A 16,533-nucleotide genomic window follows, 5' to 3' on the forward strand; every position below is an offset into this window, starting at 1 on the left:
GCTGTGGAAAGAAGTGAGAGATTGAAAACAGAGACTTCAGAGGTAGACCTTATATATTCTGACTTGTTACTATTTCCCCCCTCACCCATTCCACCTTCGTTGGAGCACGTACAATGGAAGAAATTGGAATTCCAGAGCTTCAAACCTTTCTTGTATGCTGTTGTGGTTTTACTCCAGCCGGCACCTGAGCACCATGCAGCCACTCACTCACTCCCCCCTGTCGGGATGGGGGAGAGAATTGAAAGCGTGAAAGTGAGAAAACTCATGGGTTGAGATAAAGGCACTTTAATAAAAGCCACGAGCACAAGCAAAGCAAAACAAGGAATTCATTCCCCACTTCCCATGGGCAGGCAGGTGTTCAGCCATCTCCACGAAAGCAGGGCTCCATCGTGCGTAACGGTTACTTGGGAAGACAAATGCCATCAGTCCAAATGCTGCTGCCCCCATCCCCCTGCCACTTCCTCTTCCCCAAACTCCTTCTAAACTGAGCATAATGTTGTATGGTATGGAATATCCCTTTGGTCAGTTTAGGTCACCTGTCCTGTCTGTGTCCCCTCACAACTTCTTGTGCACCCCCAGCCATCCTGCTGGCACGGTGGTGTGGGAAGCAGAAAAGGCCTTGGCTCTGTGTAAGCACTGCTCGACAACAACAAGAACATGTCTATATAACAAAAACATCCCTGTGTTATCAACACTGTTTCCAGCACAAGTCCAAAACATAGCCCTGTACTAGCTACTATGAAGAAAATTTACTCTCTGTCAGCTGAAACCAGGACATATGCCTTCTTACTTGCAGAGCATGCAACAGTGATGAGGGGTGGCAGCTGAGAGCCCAGCAACATTACGTCACTTGCCTTGGAATAGTAGGCGCATTGCTTTCCTCCTGGCTTGTAAAAGCTTCATATCTTTTAAAACAACAAGAAAAAACCCCACAAACCAGACAAATAAAAACCAAACATATTCAAACAAATGCTTCCTCCCCCCCCAAATCTCAAAGATGAAGTTCTGCCTAAGTAGACATTACTTTTGAGTGAGGAGTTACCTAGTGAAATTATGATCCATGTTAATCATACAGTCAGTCCAAATGATCTGAGTAGTTGCTTATATCACTCAGCTTTTAAATACATGAATTAATGATAATTCTTTGAGGACTTTTGCTTCGCAGAATGAAGCTGCCAGTTCTGATGGACAAGAATCAAGTGAGGAAGCAGAACTGAAACGCAAAAAGATAGAAGCACAGAAGGTAATTGTGGGGAGGGAGGACATGTAACTTACTGTTTTCGAATTTGTTTCGTATCGCATGAAGTTTCTTACATTTCATTTTGCTATCAATAGTTTGTTCATACATCCACTACAAGAGGTTTTTATTTTAACTGCATTGAGGCAACAACTCTGTTCAACTGTTCAATCTCAGTAATTTTCAAATTAGCAAGTCAAGGATTTTTCCCATCCTTGCCTTTTAGATTTTTCTGAGTTACCTTTAGTCCTAAAGGCAATTTGGTATAACTAAAATAGCATTTTGATACTGAAAGGGAAAGGAAGATGTACCTTAAATAACAACTTTATTTTAGTTAAAAGAATAAAGGAAGGCGAAACTCCTTACATGTGCTGGCATATGGATTGGAAAGTGAGCTATATACCCCTGTGATGAAGTACATTTAAAGCAAATGTGTTGCATAGAAATCTAATGTTTGATTGGAACTTTATTCCATGTGGTGTTCTTATATCAATAACTATCTGTACCATACAATGCATAGCAAGTATTACTCTATCTGTTCTATGGGTTTTTTTCCCCATCATCTGCAAAGAGCAATGTGAAAACAAGCTAACCTCATGCCTAACTTTAAAACTAGAGGTGAAAAAGCAACTGAAGCTTTTTGTGTTTATGTTGAGTAAGGATGTAAAGTTTAAACTGAATATTTAATATTTTGTGATGAATACATTTGGCTTCAAAACTAATTTTAAGTGGAGATTTTAATTTTACATTACTCTGTTTAAGAGTACACTAAAAATATAACCATGCACATCAAGATATGTAATTAAATTTTGAGAAGTTGCCATTATTTTCAACCTAGAAGGTCAGTTGTTATACTTGTGTGGTGATTTTGATTGTCAGTGGAGTCGTCCTTTCACAGTTTACACAGAGAGGAAGGAGGATGAAGTAATCCAAGAATGTTTCTTTTTAAATTGTTCCATGGAATGGGGTACTAATGCTTTTCATCATTTTAAGTTGGTCTTTTTTCTTTCTTTGTTTACTGTAGGCCCAAGCAAATGCTCGAGCCGCAGTTCTGAAAGAACAGTTAGAGCGAAAGAGAAAGGAAGCATATGAAAGAGAGAAAAGAGCCTGGGAAGAACACGTAAGAAAATAAATCTGTTACACACAGAAAGTATGTAGTGCCATATCTTTGTATAACTAAAATCCCATACTGTGATTTTTCAAGCTTAGATAATTAGTTTGTTCTCTGAAACTGAGGAGAGCATCTGTCAATCAGAATTCCCTTATTAGCAGCCTAATCTTAAGTGTACTTGAATGAAGAATTTGGTTTGAGAATTTAAGCATGTCAAACCTAAGGCTCATTAGGATCACCTCCAGTATTTTATTAATGATCTGTAACTTACCAAAGTGTACTTAATCTTCTTTTGCTTCTGTGTGCTGTGGAGTGAGAAGTCCAACTAATAATATATCACTACAAAAACCAGGATGTTGTGAAGCTGATAAACTGGAAATAGTTCACATGTGCAGTTGGCAGTTGTCTTCTGTGTGAAAACATGTGGCATTATTGTGCTTTTCTAAGGTTTACATGAGCCTATTTGATAATACTGTGTTTAATGTGCAAAGTCTTAAAGGTAATTTGTTGATTTAAATTTTTGTAATTAAATCTATGTAGCTGATAGCGAAAGGAGTAAAGAATCCTAATGTGCCTTTTCATGCGGGAGCTACAGAGCACAGTCCTATGCATGGAATGCAAGAGCCTGGAGCAGCTCTTCCTAAGCCACAGCTTCCAGTGAAGGCCGGGACACCGGTCATCTCTATGACTTCTGCTTTGAAGGAAGTGGGTGTGGTAGGTACTTTTGCTAAGAGGGTAAAATCAATGAAAAAAAATGTTGATTTGAAAAAGAATTCTTAGAAGAATGTGTAGATTAGGTAGAAAAAAATCATTGAGGATACTTGTTTCTTCTAATTAGGGAAAGGGGAAAAAAAAAAAAAGAAAACCCCAAAGTTGGAAGCTGCTGAAATACCTCTGTACACTGAAACTCAATTTCAGTCAGTTTTGATCAAAAGGGCTTACGATGAACCCTAGGCTGCAGTTTCAGTTTTGATCAAGGCAGTCATGATTAGTAGAAGATGACATCAACTAACCAGCATTTTCATCAGCCTCTTGAAGAGGGGAGTTAAGGAGTTTGTAACGTGGTGGAAGTGAGAAAATATATTTTGAATGTAGGACTATTTTATATTAATTCTTGAGTTTGAAAATATGTGCTGAATCTAACAGAGAATATAAAGTTTAAGAGTCTTGAATCTGACAGTTTTGTCTCTTCTCCTTGTCTAAAACAGTATTAGAGGCTTCCTGATTTCTGTTTTCTGTGATTTTGGATCCTGATACTGTAAATGCTTATGCATTTACCATGACTACCACCATTTGATTTAAGTAACAATTGTGAAACTGAGCATATGAACGAATCATTGTACGATTTCAGTTTTTAACACAGTCCGTGTTAATTTGGATGCTAACTTTTGTGGGTTTACCCAAGCTGTTTCTAGATTTCAGTGTGGTGTGGGATTATATACTGTATACAACCCTGAAAGCTATGACTATGGGAATATAGTGAAATTTACTGCTAAATAGCATATATAAAATGTAATACACTGAAAGATGTCAGTTGATAGCTGGAAAAATGAACAAATCATGTTTTGACAAACACTTAAATCATTAGCACATTTTTTTTCATGTGGATAATTTGTCTTACAGTAATGCAAAATGGTGACTATAACTAAAAATTAGCACACAGAGCAATTGGAGAAGACAAGCCTTGTACACAAAGATTATAATTTCTACATTTTTGCCTTCAATTTTTAGTTTGATTATTTTACGTATCACTAAAGTTGTCTCTTCTCCTTTCTGCTTTTCTTTACAGATGTTCCTTGACTCTGTCCTTGCCACTTTTTTGTTCTCTTACAGAATTACTTCATTTGTAGCATTGGAGTTTGGTGGCATTTTGCTGTAGAGGTCATACCTAGCTTTATCTCTGCGTGTTTTGTGCTCTGAACTTTCACTTGTCTGCTTAAACTGAGTCTGATTCATTTGCTTACCACTTTCAGATAGTGAACGTTCAAAGACAGAAACTGCCTTTGAAATTCTGTCTTTGGGAAGCCCCATAAAACAGAAGTATCATACGTTCTGTTTCACTGTATGTGCAGTTGTGAATGAAAAGGTTTTAGAGGTGATTTGTCACTATTACATCTATTAATATTCTCAAGATTATTTTTTTCTGACATGTCCTTCTACATTGTATTTCATGCTTCTTGGGCTTGAAGGATGAAAATGTAACTGCCGTCCAGGAAGCTGAGGTGGAAATAAAAAAGCCAGATTTTGCAATGCAAGTATGTCAAATTTTATTCGGTTTCATTTAGGGTTTTTTTTTTCCTTTTTAGAAAGGTACTATTTTAAGTGATATATGTTGACCCTTATTTCAGAACAAACGAGAAATACTGAGAAGATTAAATCAAAATCTTAAAGCTCAAGAAGATGAGAAAGGAAAAAAGGAGTGTAAAAATATCTCTGAATCAGCTGGGTCTGAGGATGGTAAGGAACAAGAAGGTGGTGACCATCCACTTATAGGAGATCGCAAAAAATGGGACCCTGGGGCATCTGAGTTGGTAGTTCCTCTAGCCCAGTTATCAATGGAAGATTCTCTGTCCGGAACAGACAGTAAGTACTTTTTTTTGTCACTGTGATATTAGTAAATCAGTTTACCATGTGTAGTGTCAGATTTTATAAAGCAAGTACTCTTTATTATTATCATCTTGTTGCTGGTTGTGTGTCATCTGCTTCTGAAAAACAGGTGGTTATGTATTCCCTTGGATAAAGAATAAGACACAGGCTGAGTAATTAATTGGTCTGCAGGAGACTCGACAAATAATTTCATAATTTCAGCAAATAGTTACCTGATTAAATGCATGGTTACTTTCTTTGAGCTTTCTTTGTAATTGTTTCTTAAATAGGCACTAATTTAACAGAAAGAATAAAAACACTTAAAATATATGAAAGTTTCTTATTTCACTTCAAAATCCTTTTATGTTATCAGTAAAACAATAAAAACTGAGGGTTTTCTCCATTTATATCTGTTACTTTTATCGCGCCCTTCATCAATCTTAGCTTTTCTTCTTTTTTTCTAAATCAAGCCTGTCTTTTTAAATTTTCTGTCTGCCTTGCCTGGTCTTTTGGGTGGAAGACCTTTTTCTTGGTTTCAATATGTCTTACTAAGGGTCTGTTTCACGTTGTAGAAATAAATAATCATGGAGAATGTGACAGACTTACTTCATAGCATAGCAGTGTTACACGACTAGGATATTACATAAAGAGACTTCGTCTCTTGCTCTATTCTTCTTTGTTGCTTGATATCCTCTGTTTTCCTTGGAGAAATAACAGAAACAAACGTCAAAGGATAGCAGGACAAGAGACTTTCTAGTTTCCCATTTCAGGTAAAGTTAAGACCATCTCATGGCAATTTTAAACGTTTCTCGTAGTTTTCTTTTGGAGTGCCTGAATTGCTGAAAAGATCTCCTGCTGCTATTAAGTTGCAGATGGTAACTGGCGCTGAATAACTCCAGTTATTAAATGGAATTGGCAGAAGAAAACCTTTAGACTTTTGAGGACAGTCTGTAGGCTGTCTGACTTGGGGTAAAGGTGGCGTGAGTCTGGCTTTGTAGGTTTTACTTTTGTGGAGGTTGTTTGTTTGTTCATTACATAGAAAGTGAATAAAAGTTTGTAATTTCTAAAAGTTTCTCTATTTGTGTTTGTGTCCCAACAGGACAAACTCTGGGGGAAGTAATTAGATTAGATATTGGTGAACCCCACAGGAAAGTCTGGGGCAAAAGCCCTACTGATTCAGTCCTGAAGATCCTAGGAGAAGCAGAGTTGCAGCTGCAAACTGACCTACTCGAGGAACTAGATGTAATAAATGGTAACCACAGCTGTTAATTACCTGCGCTGCAAGTGTAGGAAGTACCAGATTGCCGGTTTGTTTACTGAGAACAATTTTGAAGTCACAGAAGCATGTTCTATCCTCACTCTTGCTTTCTGGGTGTTGCCTCAGTTCTAAATGTTCTAAATGTCAGCACAAGCTGATACTGGAAGACACAAAAATATTTCAAACTCAGTGAAGTGGTAAGAAATTAAGAAGGGTGTACGGAAGGGGAAGGATCTTCACTTTGTTGAAGAGTCTTGCACTTTTGATAGAAAACAGTCTGATTTTTAACAGGATGTCGTCAACTGAATACTGTATTACATAGGTCCTATATATTGTATTACATACGTCCTATAGCCTTCTTGTTAGCATGTGGCTGTATCAGTGGATTATTTTTTTTTCTGGTCAGCTCCTGCTTTTTGTCCTTTCCAAGGACTAAAGGACTTATGTTTATTCCAAGTATAAACTTGTACTAATGATAATGTAGCAAGTAAAATTCAAATTTTAATATTTCTTGTTTTCTTCTTCATGATAGTTATAATAAAAGCATGCAAACTTTTCTATTCTGTTTTCCTTTAATGAAACAAAAATTCCTAACTTACCTTGTAGTCACATTGTAGTTTATTATCAAACTGTTAAAGCACTGTTTAAATAATGGAATAATTTTGTGTTAGGTACTGCAGAACTTCTTGAAGGAGATCATCAGTCTGTAATTGTAAAAGAGGAGAAGGAAGAGAAAGCTCTTCCTACTGTTGGAGCTCAGTCTTCAGTACCGATTGGTGTCCCAGAGTCTGACATGACTATACCAGAAGAATCTCAAAGAGCTGGACCTAGCCAGGTGCAGAACCAACCTGTTATGCTGGATGGTAAGTTATTTCATTAGTAATTCTAATTACAGTCTGTTTTCCAATGCAGTGAGGGAAGTCATGATCCTGTATAGTTTTGTATCTTTCCATAAGTAATGTGCAGCTTTTTAGTACCACCTTTGAAGTAGGACCAAGTGCTTTCTATGCCTGTGTTGTAATTTGATTCACTAACATATTTTGTAAATTTCCAGAAACATTTTTGTGGCTTATAGAAAACTCTCTAAAGTACAAGTGGAATTCTAAAGTGCTTCAAATTTTTGGTTGTGTTTGGGGTTTTTTTTCCCTTGTTTCACCCCATCAATTGTGTTGGAATCTTTTCCCCTATATGATACCAGCACTCTGCTGATGTCTGGGGGAATGCTACTGAGGTTTTTAGAAGACATAGTTTGTTGGAGCTTTAAGATACTTTTCTTGTATCAGAAACAAACTTTTCACTCTGGGGTTGCAAAACTTCAGTTGTTTCTGCAAAATGCAGAAAATTATTAAAGCTGAAGGACTTAAGTGTAATCTCAAGATGCGTAGTCTCTCCTCTGTCATTTTGTTTGATTGGGATTAATTTTTAATAAGGTATGTGGCTTTATTAATTTTAGAGCCTGATGATTTGGAAGCAGAGATGTTGGAAGAAACAGAAGATAAAAAGCACCAGAGTAAGGAGAGTAAGGAATTTCCCATCGCTGTTAATGAAGTGTGGGTAAAAGAGAAAGAGGATAAGTAAGTACTCTCTTCTTCTTATCCCTCTTTCCAGTTCAAACAACTAGCTTTAACTGGGTAGGGTTTAGACACATCAATTAAAATGTTAAGCTTAGCTAAAGCTTCATTGCTTGTCTGCCATGTTAGTTTTACTGCACTTGGTGATGGTTTCCAGTAGACTAATGAATATTTTTACATGGTGTTTCCCCTGGATGTGGTATTTTATAATAGGTCACAACATGACAATGAGGCAGCTTCTGAGAAACTAGCACTTGACAAGGTGCAGCCACAAAAGGAAGCTCCAGGTTAGTTGAAGTCTCTTGTTTTGTTTATTGTAGCTGCAGCATGGAATACTTGAGCCATCCTTTCTCACTTCTTCACTAACCTTGAAAGAGCAGATTTTCTGTTTTTCTTTTTTAATTCATACTTCGAAAAAGCAAATTTCTTATGGATTAGGAAGACAAATTGTTATTTTTGCCAGTTTGGAAGAAAACGTGTAACAACAAAGCTACGCTATGTATAGATGAACAGGGCAGTGGCCCACACTGATACTTAAAAGTGACTGTCAAGTTTCTGAATGTTGCAACCTTTTTAAAAGTACTTAATAAAAGTATTGCTTTGTTTATAGACATCTCAATATTAAGCTGCAGCTTGGGAAAAATAATGTTTTAAGTAGCTGCTAATGATAAAATATTATCTTTATTGCATAGAAGAATTGCTTGCTCTTGGAGATCTTTGAAGTAACTTCTGAAGGTCTGCATATTTTACAGTAGAATAGAAAATACATTGGCAATACTGTCAGATATCATTGGTGATATTTGGGTGTCTTAAGCAAACTGAGGGTTTTATTTCCAGTGTTTGCATGGATTATGTTGAGGTAACTTTGAAGAAATCTAGTTTAAGGCAAGAAGCAACAGATGAAAATGGATGACACTATAATTTCAGGCATGAACTGGGTAACGAGAAACTAGAAGGCATGAGAACAGAACAGGCTATAGCTGAGGGCTGTATATTCTCAAAAAGTTGAAAGTTCATATTATAATGTATTTACTAAAATAATCCAAAGACATTTTAATACTTTTACAGCACTATCTATTTTCCCCTTCAGTTGCACAACAGAAATGAGTTAGGTTTATTCACTTTAGTTACCTTTTGCTTAAGACTTTGGGGTTTTTAATCTATTTAGATTTGTAACGGACTTTCTTTTACCACATCAGAAACTTGTTCCAGTGACTCTGTGCAACCTGAACCCTTATTCCAGAGGGTAATACAGCCCACAGCTGTACCAACAGCCTCACCAGTTCTGTCAGCTCAGTCTTCACAGGAGGAGCCTTTTGTACCTCGTTCACGTTCCATATCACCAGCAAAACATAAAGGCAAAAGTTCACTGTTGATTGGACTTTCTACAGGGCTTTTTGATGCAAACGACCCAAAGGCAAGTTTAAAAAACTCAAAAGGAATACTTGTTTTTCTGTAGCAGTATTATTTTTATTTTCTTATTGAGACTGAATGAGGCCAAACCAGATGGCATAACTGTTTCAGCAAGTGTTTGTATTTGCCTAGCCATGTCTGCCCTGCAGCGTGACTGCACTGTGCTCGTTGTATCAGCAGGACTTGCGCTACAGTGAGAGTCTCTGGTTTTGCCATTTGGCATTCTATGGCCGTGTGTTTGTGGAGAAATGCCACCACTTCTCTGAGACATAACTGAGGGAGTTCTTGAGGAAATTCCTAACTTCCCCTACCTGCTTTCTCCCCTTTGTGCAGTTTTTCAGACTTATTGCTACCTTGCCATCGTAAACATAAACACTGAACAGATCAGTAAAGGTACCTTGTCATTTCTGGCAACCAAGCGATTGGGTTTTTTCCTGTAGGATTTAACCAGCTAGTGCGGGTTCTGGCTGTGAAGCAGGAAGACTGCAGAAGAGTGAATGGAACCAACTGCTTTCTTGAAGGTGTTTCCTGACCAGCTACATAGAGTTGAGTGGCAGCGCATAAAATGAGCAAAGGACAGTGGAATGTCATTTTGATACAAATTTAAAATATTTTAAGAATAGTTATGGAACTAGTAGATGAAACAGGCTTCTTAAATTACGTGCAATACTTGCCTGGGTTCTAAAGTGGAAAGTGCATAAAAGAGTAGCTACTTTTTGGACAAACAATGGTGACAATGGTTCTGTGGAAACTTGGACACTTGCATTGCATTCAGTCAATATGTAGTAAAGGATTTCCTAGGTGGTGGAATGCCAGATAAGGAAGAATGCTTCATCTTTTGACTCCCAGCCTTTTTTTGAGAGTGCATAAAAGAAGTTGCACTGTTAATGATTAATTGAACATTGAATAATATCTATTGGTTGATGCATTGCTAGTACACATAATATCAGGAATAGCGCTGTTTGCATCTGTGGGAAAATAAGGCTTCTTGACGAGCTTGCATCTGTTTTCACAGATCCTTATATTCACAGAAACAGATTTGTGACTCTAATTTTGATTCCTCAAGAGTTTGTCTGTCATTACCTTCCCTAGTTTATGAAGCTGTTTATCTGGCAGTTAGACAATGGCTACAGAAAAGGTAACTTGTGAGTAGGGGGAAGATGAACATTCTTTGTACCCTTATCAGATTTAGAAAGTAATGGATATGCTTTATAAGGAAGTTCTTCAGTGTATCAATATGAACTGTTTCAGTGTGTCAGTTGTTCCTGGATATTTGGCATGTGTTTTGGCCAGAACCGTTTGTCACAGAATTGTTAACGCAGTACCAGATAAGCTCTATATAATAGCAGAGAACTTGGAGAAAAGCAACAGATGTGGTGGTGTTACTGCTGCAGTAAACTTGATGAGAGCAACACATTTCCTTTCCTCATTTGGTTGCAACAAGAGGATGTTCAGTACTTCTTTGCAGTATCTGCAAATGTAACTTTCTGGAATTTCCCAAATATACCTCTGCTCCAGCTCTTACCCGGAGACTAAGGACACCTTTAGCAGGGAGCAGGGCAGACAGAGTTAGTGTCCTATCTGCAGGCAGGTCTGTATGCTAACAGAAGGCTAATAGGAAAAGAAGTATTTTTCAAAATACCTGGAAACTTTCAAATGATGGGGTAAAGTCAGTCTTCTAATTGTTTCTTCACTTTGGTAGTGGTGGTCGAAAAGGGTGGTTACTCCTTCGGCAATACTATTCTGGCCATATGCTGACAGAGATTTGATATTTGAGCACGTGTATGAATACACTGTGCCGGTGTAAATTGCAGCTGAGGAACTGGTTTTTTCATTAAAATTTAGGGAGGTTCATTAGGAGCAAACACTGAACATGCATGTTTTCAGAGCTATGCTGAAGGAAGGTGAGGCTTATTGGTAAAATTTCTTAGTGCAGATTAGGCCTTGTTTTTTGTTTTATTAATACTGTGGTGAATATTTAGTATTCTTTTGGAATTCTTAGACTTCTTAAGAGAGAGATCTGGTAGATCACTGAGCAAACAGTTACTTTGTTTCCATGTTGCTTTATTTCCATTGCAACAAATTACTGTTGTAATTTGAACTTCTTTGTAATACTTCTTGTAATGAATGTCTTCCTAATACTATGGAACTGCCTTGAAATACACTATAAACAAAAGTTACTATTTTCAGTGACCAACCTACAGAAATAATAAAATGTCATTTCAAAAACTATTCCTTTGTCAGCTACTTAAAATGGTTCTAAACTGTGATTGACATACATACATTGTAAACAAATGCATATATATATTATTTATCCACTGCAATGTTCATTTTCTTTAGATAGCTATCAAGGTAATGAAAAAAATTGCACAAAAACAGAATCTGTATGTCAGCTGATGTTCTTAAAGCTTTTTCAATCACTGTAACCCATAAAGGCAGAAGGAATGCTTTCTTTTAGCTGAGAGGCAAAATTCAAGATGTCAGATTTTCAACACTTAGAGTTTCTAGGCTGGACACGTCATTCTTTAGAAATTTACCCTCAAATGAAAAAGGACATTTTGTATTTTGTAACCTCAGATTGTCTTTGGTATTGTAACCAACAGGCTCTCTCTTACCTTTGCAGATGTTGAGAACATGTTCACTCCCAGATCTTTACAAACTGTACAGAACTTTAGTTGATGTTCCCAGTGTAGCAGATGTGCAGCATCAGCATAATCTTGAAATAGATGATACAGAAGATGAGCAAGCCAAAGAAGGACCCTCTGATTCTGAGGATATGTGAGTTTATCAAGTTTATCAAGTATTTCAACAGGCATCTTAGATCAAAAATATTTTTGGTTAGACACTAACAATCATACACAGTATACCAGCATGGGTTTTTTACTCAAATTTTAAACATCCTGTATTGAATCACCATTTACTTTGAGTCTTATTCCAGAGAATTGAGAAGCTAATGGGATGTACTGGTTACAATAGCTGTCTGGATTTCTTTTCCAAATTTAGTCTGGCTTCTGTGCCTTGCCTTCTGCTGAGGTAGATCAAAGTTGATGGCTACTGCTCTTCTAGGAATAAAGATTTCTTGAATATTTTCTTTCTTCATGTGTTCTGGGAATCTCGCTTATCTATCTTTCCTACTGTTGTATTGGGATGTCCTTCAAGTCCCCCAAATTCTTTCAGGGGCTTTAAAATCTGACCCTGGCTCTTGACTATTCCCTGCAGCGTGGGTAGTCTGTAGAGATAAAATCATCTGGTGTATCTATTCTGATGAGATCTAGATCTCTTTTTGCTCCAGACATATTATTCTGGATTGGGAATGTTATACTTGCCAGGGTTCTATAATAGTGCACGACTACAAAGGTTTTGAAATTATCTTACTAACAAAGTTGAATTGAGGACCTGTCATCATCTTTTTACGAAATGATCTGGTATCTGTTAAGTTCATCTTTATTCCCTGTGTCTTGCATGATGCAGTGGTATCAGTGCTGTAATCATGTTGGACTGAGGACACAAAGATCTGTGTCTGTCTTCTTCCCCCCCCCCCCCCCTCCAGCCACATTGGCTTTCCAGTTTGTTGGTTTAACAAAAGAAGTGAGCTCTTCCTATGGGGAAAATACTTACAAAGTATTAATTATATAAACTTCCTGTCACTTTCTTTTAGTATGTTTGGGGAGACAGATACAGATTTGCAGGAACTCCAGGCCTCAATGGAACAATTGCTTAGGGAGCAGCCTAGTGAGGAATTCAGTGAAGAGGAGGAGTCTACTTTGAAGGCTAATGTTATCGAGTGCGTAACAAATGGTACAGAGCTGGATGAAGGAGGAGATGAAAATAACCCCAGCAGTGAAAGTGCACTTAATGAAGAATGGCAGTCAGGTATAATTTCTTTTATACCTGTTTTATAAGTTATTTATTGATGGCAACAATTCAAACACAGAATAATGTTTTTGCATTGTATACTTGTAATGAAATAAAGCTCTAATTAATAGTTTTTTATGCATAAGTTTAAAAAAATTAGATCATATTTAGACTTTCTGAATGTTAAGGTCAACATCTAAGCAACATTCAATGTTGCAAATTAACTGTTGGCTATTTGTTAGGCAGTGATTATAAGTCACTTTTTCTCTAGCTGTATAAAACTTGTCTTCAGGGAAGATCAAAGACTCTGTGCCCATCATGTTTTGAGTAATTCATGACTGCAGTGTAAGAATAAAAAAGAAACAGCAATTGACATGACTGGAGTATCTGGGATCTGGCTTGCATTACAATTAAGTAATTTAACAGGCAGTCAAAAGGAACATGAAATTATTAACAAATAGCTATTAATGCAGTCAAACTAAAAATGAGACACAAAAATGTATTACTGCTTTTAGCATTTTACATTAGCTATACACAATGGTGTTGTGAAGTTTCAGGTCTGTTTTTTAAATTCTGGTTGCAATATAAGTATTTTACTACTGCCATAAAATAAAGTGCATTTAGAAATAAATATAAAAAGATGTAGAAAATCAATACCTAATATAAAACATAGCTTTTGCGTATTTTTGGTTTAGTGAAGACAATTTTAAACAAACTGAAAATCTGTGAATATACCTGTACAATATTATCTATATAACACATTCCAGTAAGTATTTTAAGGTAAAAAAAAAAAAACTTAAGTAATACCATCTTCTTTCATTTATTGACAGTGCTGATGTTATACACTGATAACATACAATACTACTCATTTCTGTGATTGCAGTGTTGCTGCAAGCGTTACGGCATTTGATGTCAGCATCCCACCTTCTAGATTCATGATATTTTGTAAGAATTGCAGGTTTCATTGTTGGGGGTGGGAGGAAGGCCTTCAAAACTCAAGGGAACAGGCCCAAATCTGTTCAAGATCCAGAAGTTAAAAACAGGATTAGAAGTCATCTAATGGGTTTTTAACCCATATACAACTTTTCTTTTTATTTCAGTTATAACTTCTTATTGATGTGACTGTTGATAGTTGAAACAGGGATATGGTTTGATCAGTATTATACCTTACACTAGTCATATATAGGAATTGAAGGTAGTAGTTTTAATACTGACTCACGAAGTCTGTGACCTACCAGGCAATACTATATATTTTTTAAAAAATATTTGATAATATAAGATCTGAAATCTAAAAAGTTGTATGTTCTTCCCTGGGTAGATAAGTCCTTTCATAATCTAAATATTTATTTAAGCAAGTATTTTTCTTGGGCAAAAGCAGTTTGCATTTTATAATAGGATTTTACACAGGGATTCTATCTTGTATTTTTAAATAGATCCTTTGCTTGTTGAACTTACTTAATGTTTGACTGCTACCAACGTCTTTGTAAGGTTTCTGTAGCCTGTAAGCAAAATCATCTTGATTTCTCTCATGTATCTTATTGCACCAATTGGCATGCTGAATTTGCTACACAAAGGAGATACACAGATAAAAGAATGAGGAACCTTGTAGCTAAATGAGTACTGGGTGATTTAGACTCAGTCCATGGAACAAGATGCATCTCGGTGCAGAAATTAAATAAGTGATTCTTAATATACACATCCTTAGTTTCTGACAGAAGACAGCTGCTTCATTAAGGAGCTCTTTTCCCTAGTGTGGGACAGCCACTGAACACTGCATCAGTTCCACCGCAGATATATGTAGAATGGTTGTATGGAACTTGACCTACGAACATTGCTGTGGCAGGTTGACCCTGGCTGGAGGCCGGGTGCCCATCAAAGCTGCTCTGTCACTCAGCTAGACGGAGGAGAGAAAATATAATGAAAGGCTCATGGGTCAGATAAGGGCAGGGAGAGATCACTCACCAATTACCGTCACGGGCAAAACAGACTTGGGAAAATTAATTTAATTTATTACCATTCAAATCAGAGTAGAGTAATGAGAAATAAACCCAAATCTTAAAACACCTTCTCCCACCCCTCCCTTCTTCCCGGGCTCAACTTCATTCCCGATTCCTCTACCTCTTCCCCCCTCAGGGGGACAGGGAATGGGGGTTGTGGTCAGTTCATCACATGTCTCTGCTGCTCCTTCCTCCTCAGGGGGAGGACTCCTCACACTCTGCCCCTGCTCCAGTGTGGGGTCCCTCCCTTGGAAGACAGTCCTCCACTTCTCCAACATGAGTCCTTCCCACGGGCTGCGCTTCTTCATAAACTGCTCCTACGTTGGTCCCTTCCACAGGGTGCAGTCCTTCAGGAGCAGACTGCTCCAGCATGGGTCCCCCACGGGGTCACAAGTCCTGCCAGCAAACCTGCTCCAGCCTGGGCTCCTCTGTGTGGATCCACAGGTCCTGCCAGGAGCCTGCTCCAGCACGGGCTTCCCACAGGGTCACAGCCTCCTTCAGGCATCCACTTGCTCTGGCATGGGGTCCTCCACGGGCTGCAGGTGGAACCTCTGCTCCCCACCATCCTCCATGGGCTGCAGGGGGACAGCCTGCTTCACCATGGCCTTCACCACGGGCTGCAGGGGGATCTCTGCTCCAGCGCCTGGAGCACTTCCTGCCCCTCTTTCTTCACTGACCTGGGTGTCTGCAGAGCTGTTTCTCTCGCATCTTGCTTCTGTCACCGCTGCTGGTTTTGCAGCAGTTTTTTCCTTGTTCTTAACTCTGTTACCACAGAGGTGCTACCACTGTCACTGATGGGCTCAGCCTTGGCCAGCGGTGGGTCTGTCTTGGAGCCGGCTGGCATTGGCTCTGTCAGACACAGGGGGAAGCTTCTAGCAGCTTCTCACAGAAGCCACCCCTGTAGACACCCACCCCCGCCCCCCACCCCCCAAAATCTGGCCAAGTAAACCCAATACAATTGGTAAATAAAAGCCTGCTTTAAGACCATACCTTGTTTTCCTTCAGTATGAATACCTTTATGGCTAACCATCAGAGCGGGGTTTTAGGGGAGATAGCAAGATGCTTCCCATTTGAGATTCAGAATTTCTTTGCTGTCAAGAAAGGGACAGTTCCTATTTCCTTGCAGGTTGTTCAGAACATCTGCCAACATGGTCTAGTGCTCCTGAGTGTACCTGCTTTCATTAAGTTTAGAAGTGTGTGTAGATATCAAGTTTAGGGACATAGAAACAACATTAAGAATGTGAGAAAACTGAGGAGTTTTTACTGTTTTCTTTCTTTCTAGATAATAGTGATGGAGAGATTGCCAGTGAATGTGAGGAATGTGATAGTATCTTCAGTCATTTGGAAGAGTTGAGATATAACCTGGAGCGGGAAATAGGCTTTGATAAATTCATTGAAGTTTATGAGAAAATAAAGGTTTGTGGAATGACCTCAAGTGTAAAATATTTTAAGAAACAAGTACCTGGGGCTGTTTACTGTGCCAGTAATTAATTGCATTGTGTGAC

At 38.1% G+C, this 16,533-nt stretch overlaps 1 protein-coding gene across 7 annotated transcripts in view; it reads left to right on the forward strand.

The window, feature by feature from the left end:
- NEK1 (NIMA related kinase 1) overlaps positions 1–16,533 on the forward strand; it is a 51,606-nt gene that overhangs the window by 31,315 nt on the left and 3,758 nt on the right. For all 7 annotated transcript variants that reach the window (XM_054823549.1, XM_054823546.1, XM_054823551.1 and 4 more), the window contains 13 exons: positions 1,166–1,243; positions 2,262–2,357; positions 2,889–3,062; positions 4,538–4,603; positions 4,697–4,931; positions 6,034–6,186; positions 6,864–7,055; positions 7,646–7,766; positions 7,977–8,050; positions 8,963–9,180; positions 11,800–11,954; positions 12,835–13,049; positions 16,311–16,444. In XM_054823549.1, coding sequence (XP_054679524.1) covers positions 1,166–1,243; positions 2,262–2,357; positions 2,889–3,062; positions 4,538–4,603; positions 4,697–4,931; positions 6,034–6,186; positions 6,864–7,055; positions 7,646–7,766; positions 7,977–8,050; positions 8,963–9,180; positions 11,800–11,954; positions 12,835–13,049; positions 16,311–16,444 — 1,911 coding nt within the window. The remainder of the gene's footprint in view (positions 1–1,165; positions 1,244–2,261; positions 2,358–2,888; positions 3,063–4,537; positions 4,604–4,696; positions 4,932–6,033; positions 6,187–6,863; positions 7,056–7,645; positions 7,767–7,976; positions 8,051–8,962; positions 9,181–11,799; positions 11,955–12,834; positions 13,050–16,310; positions 16,445–16,533) is intronic.

The sequence above is a fragment of the Grus americana genome, chromosome 4 (assembly GCF_028858705.1).
Source record: "Grus americana isolate bGruAme1 chromosome 4, bGruAme1.mat, whole genome shotgun sequence".
NCBI classification, from domain to species: domain Eukaryota; kingdom Metazoa; phylum Chordata; class Aves; order Gruiformes; family Gruidae; genus Grus; species Grus americana.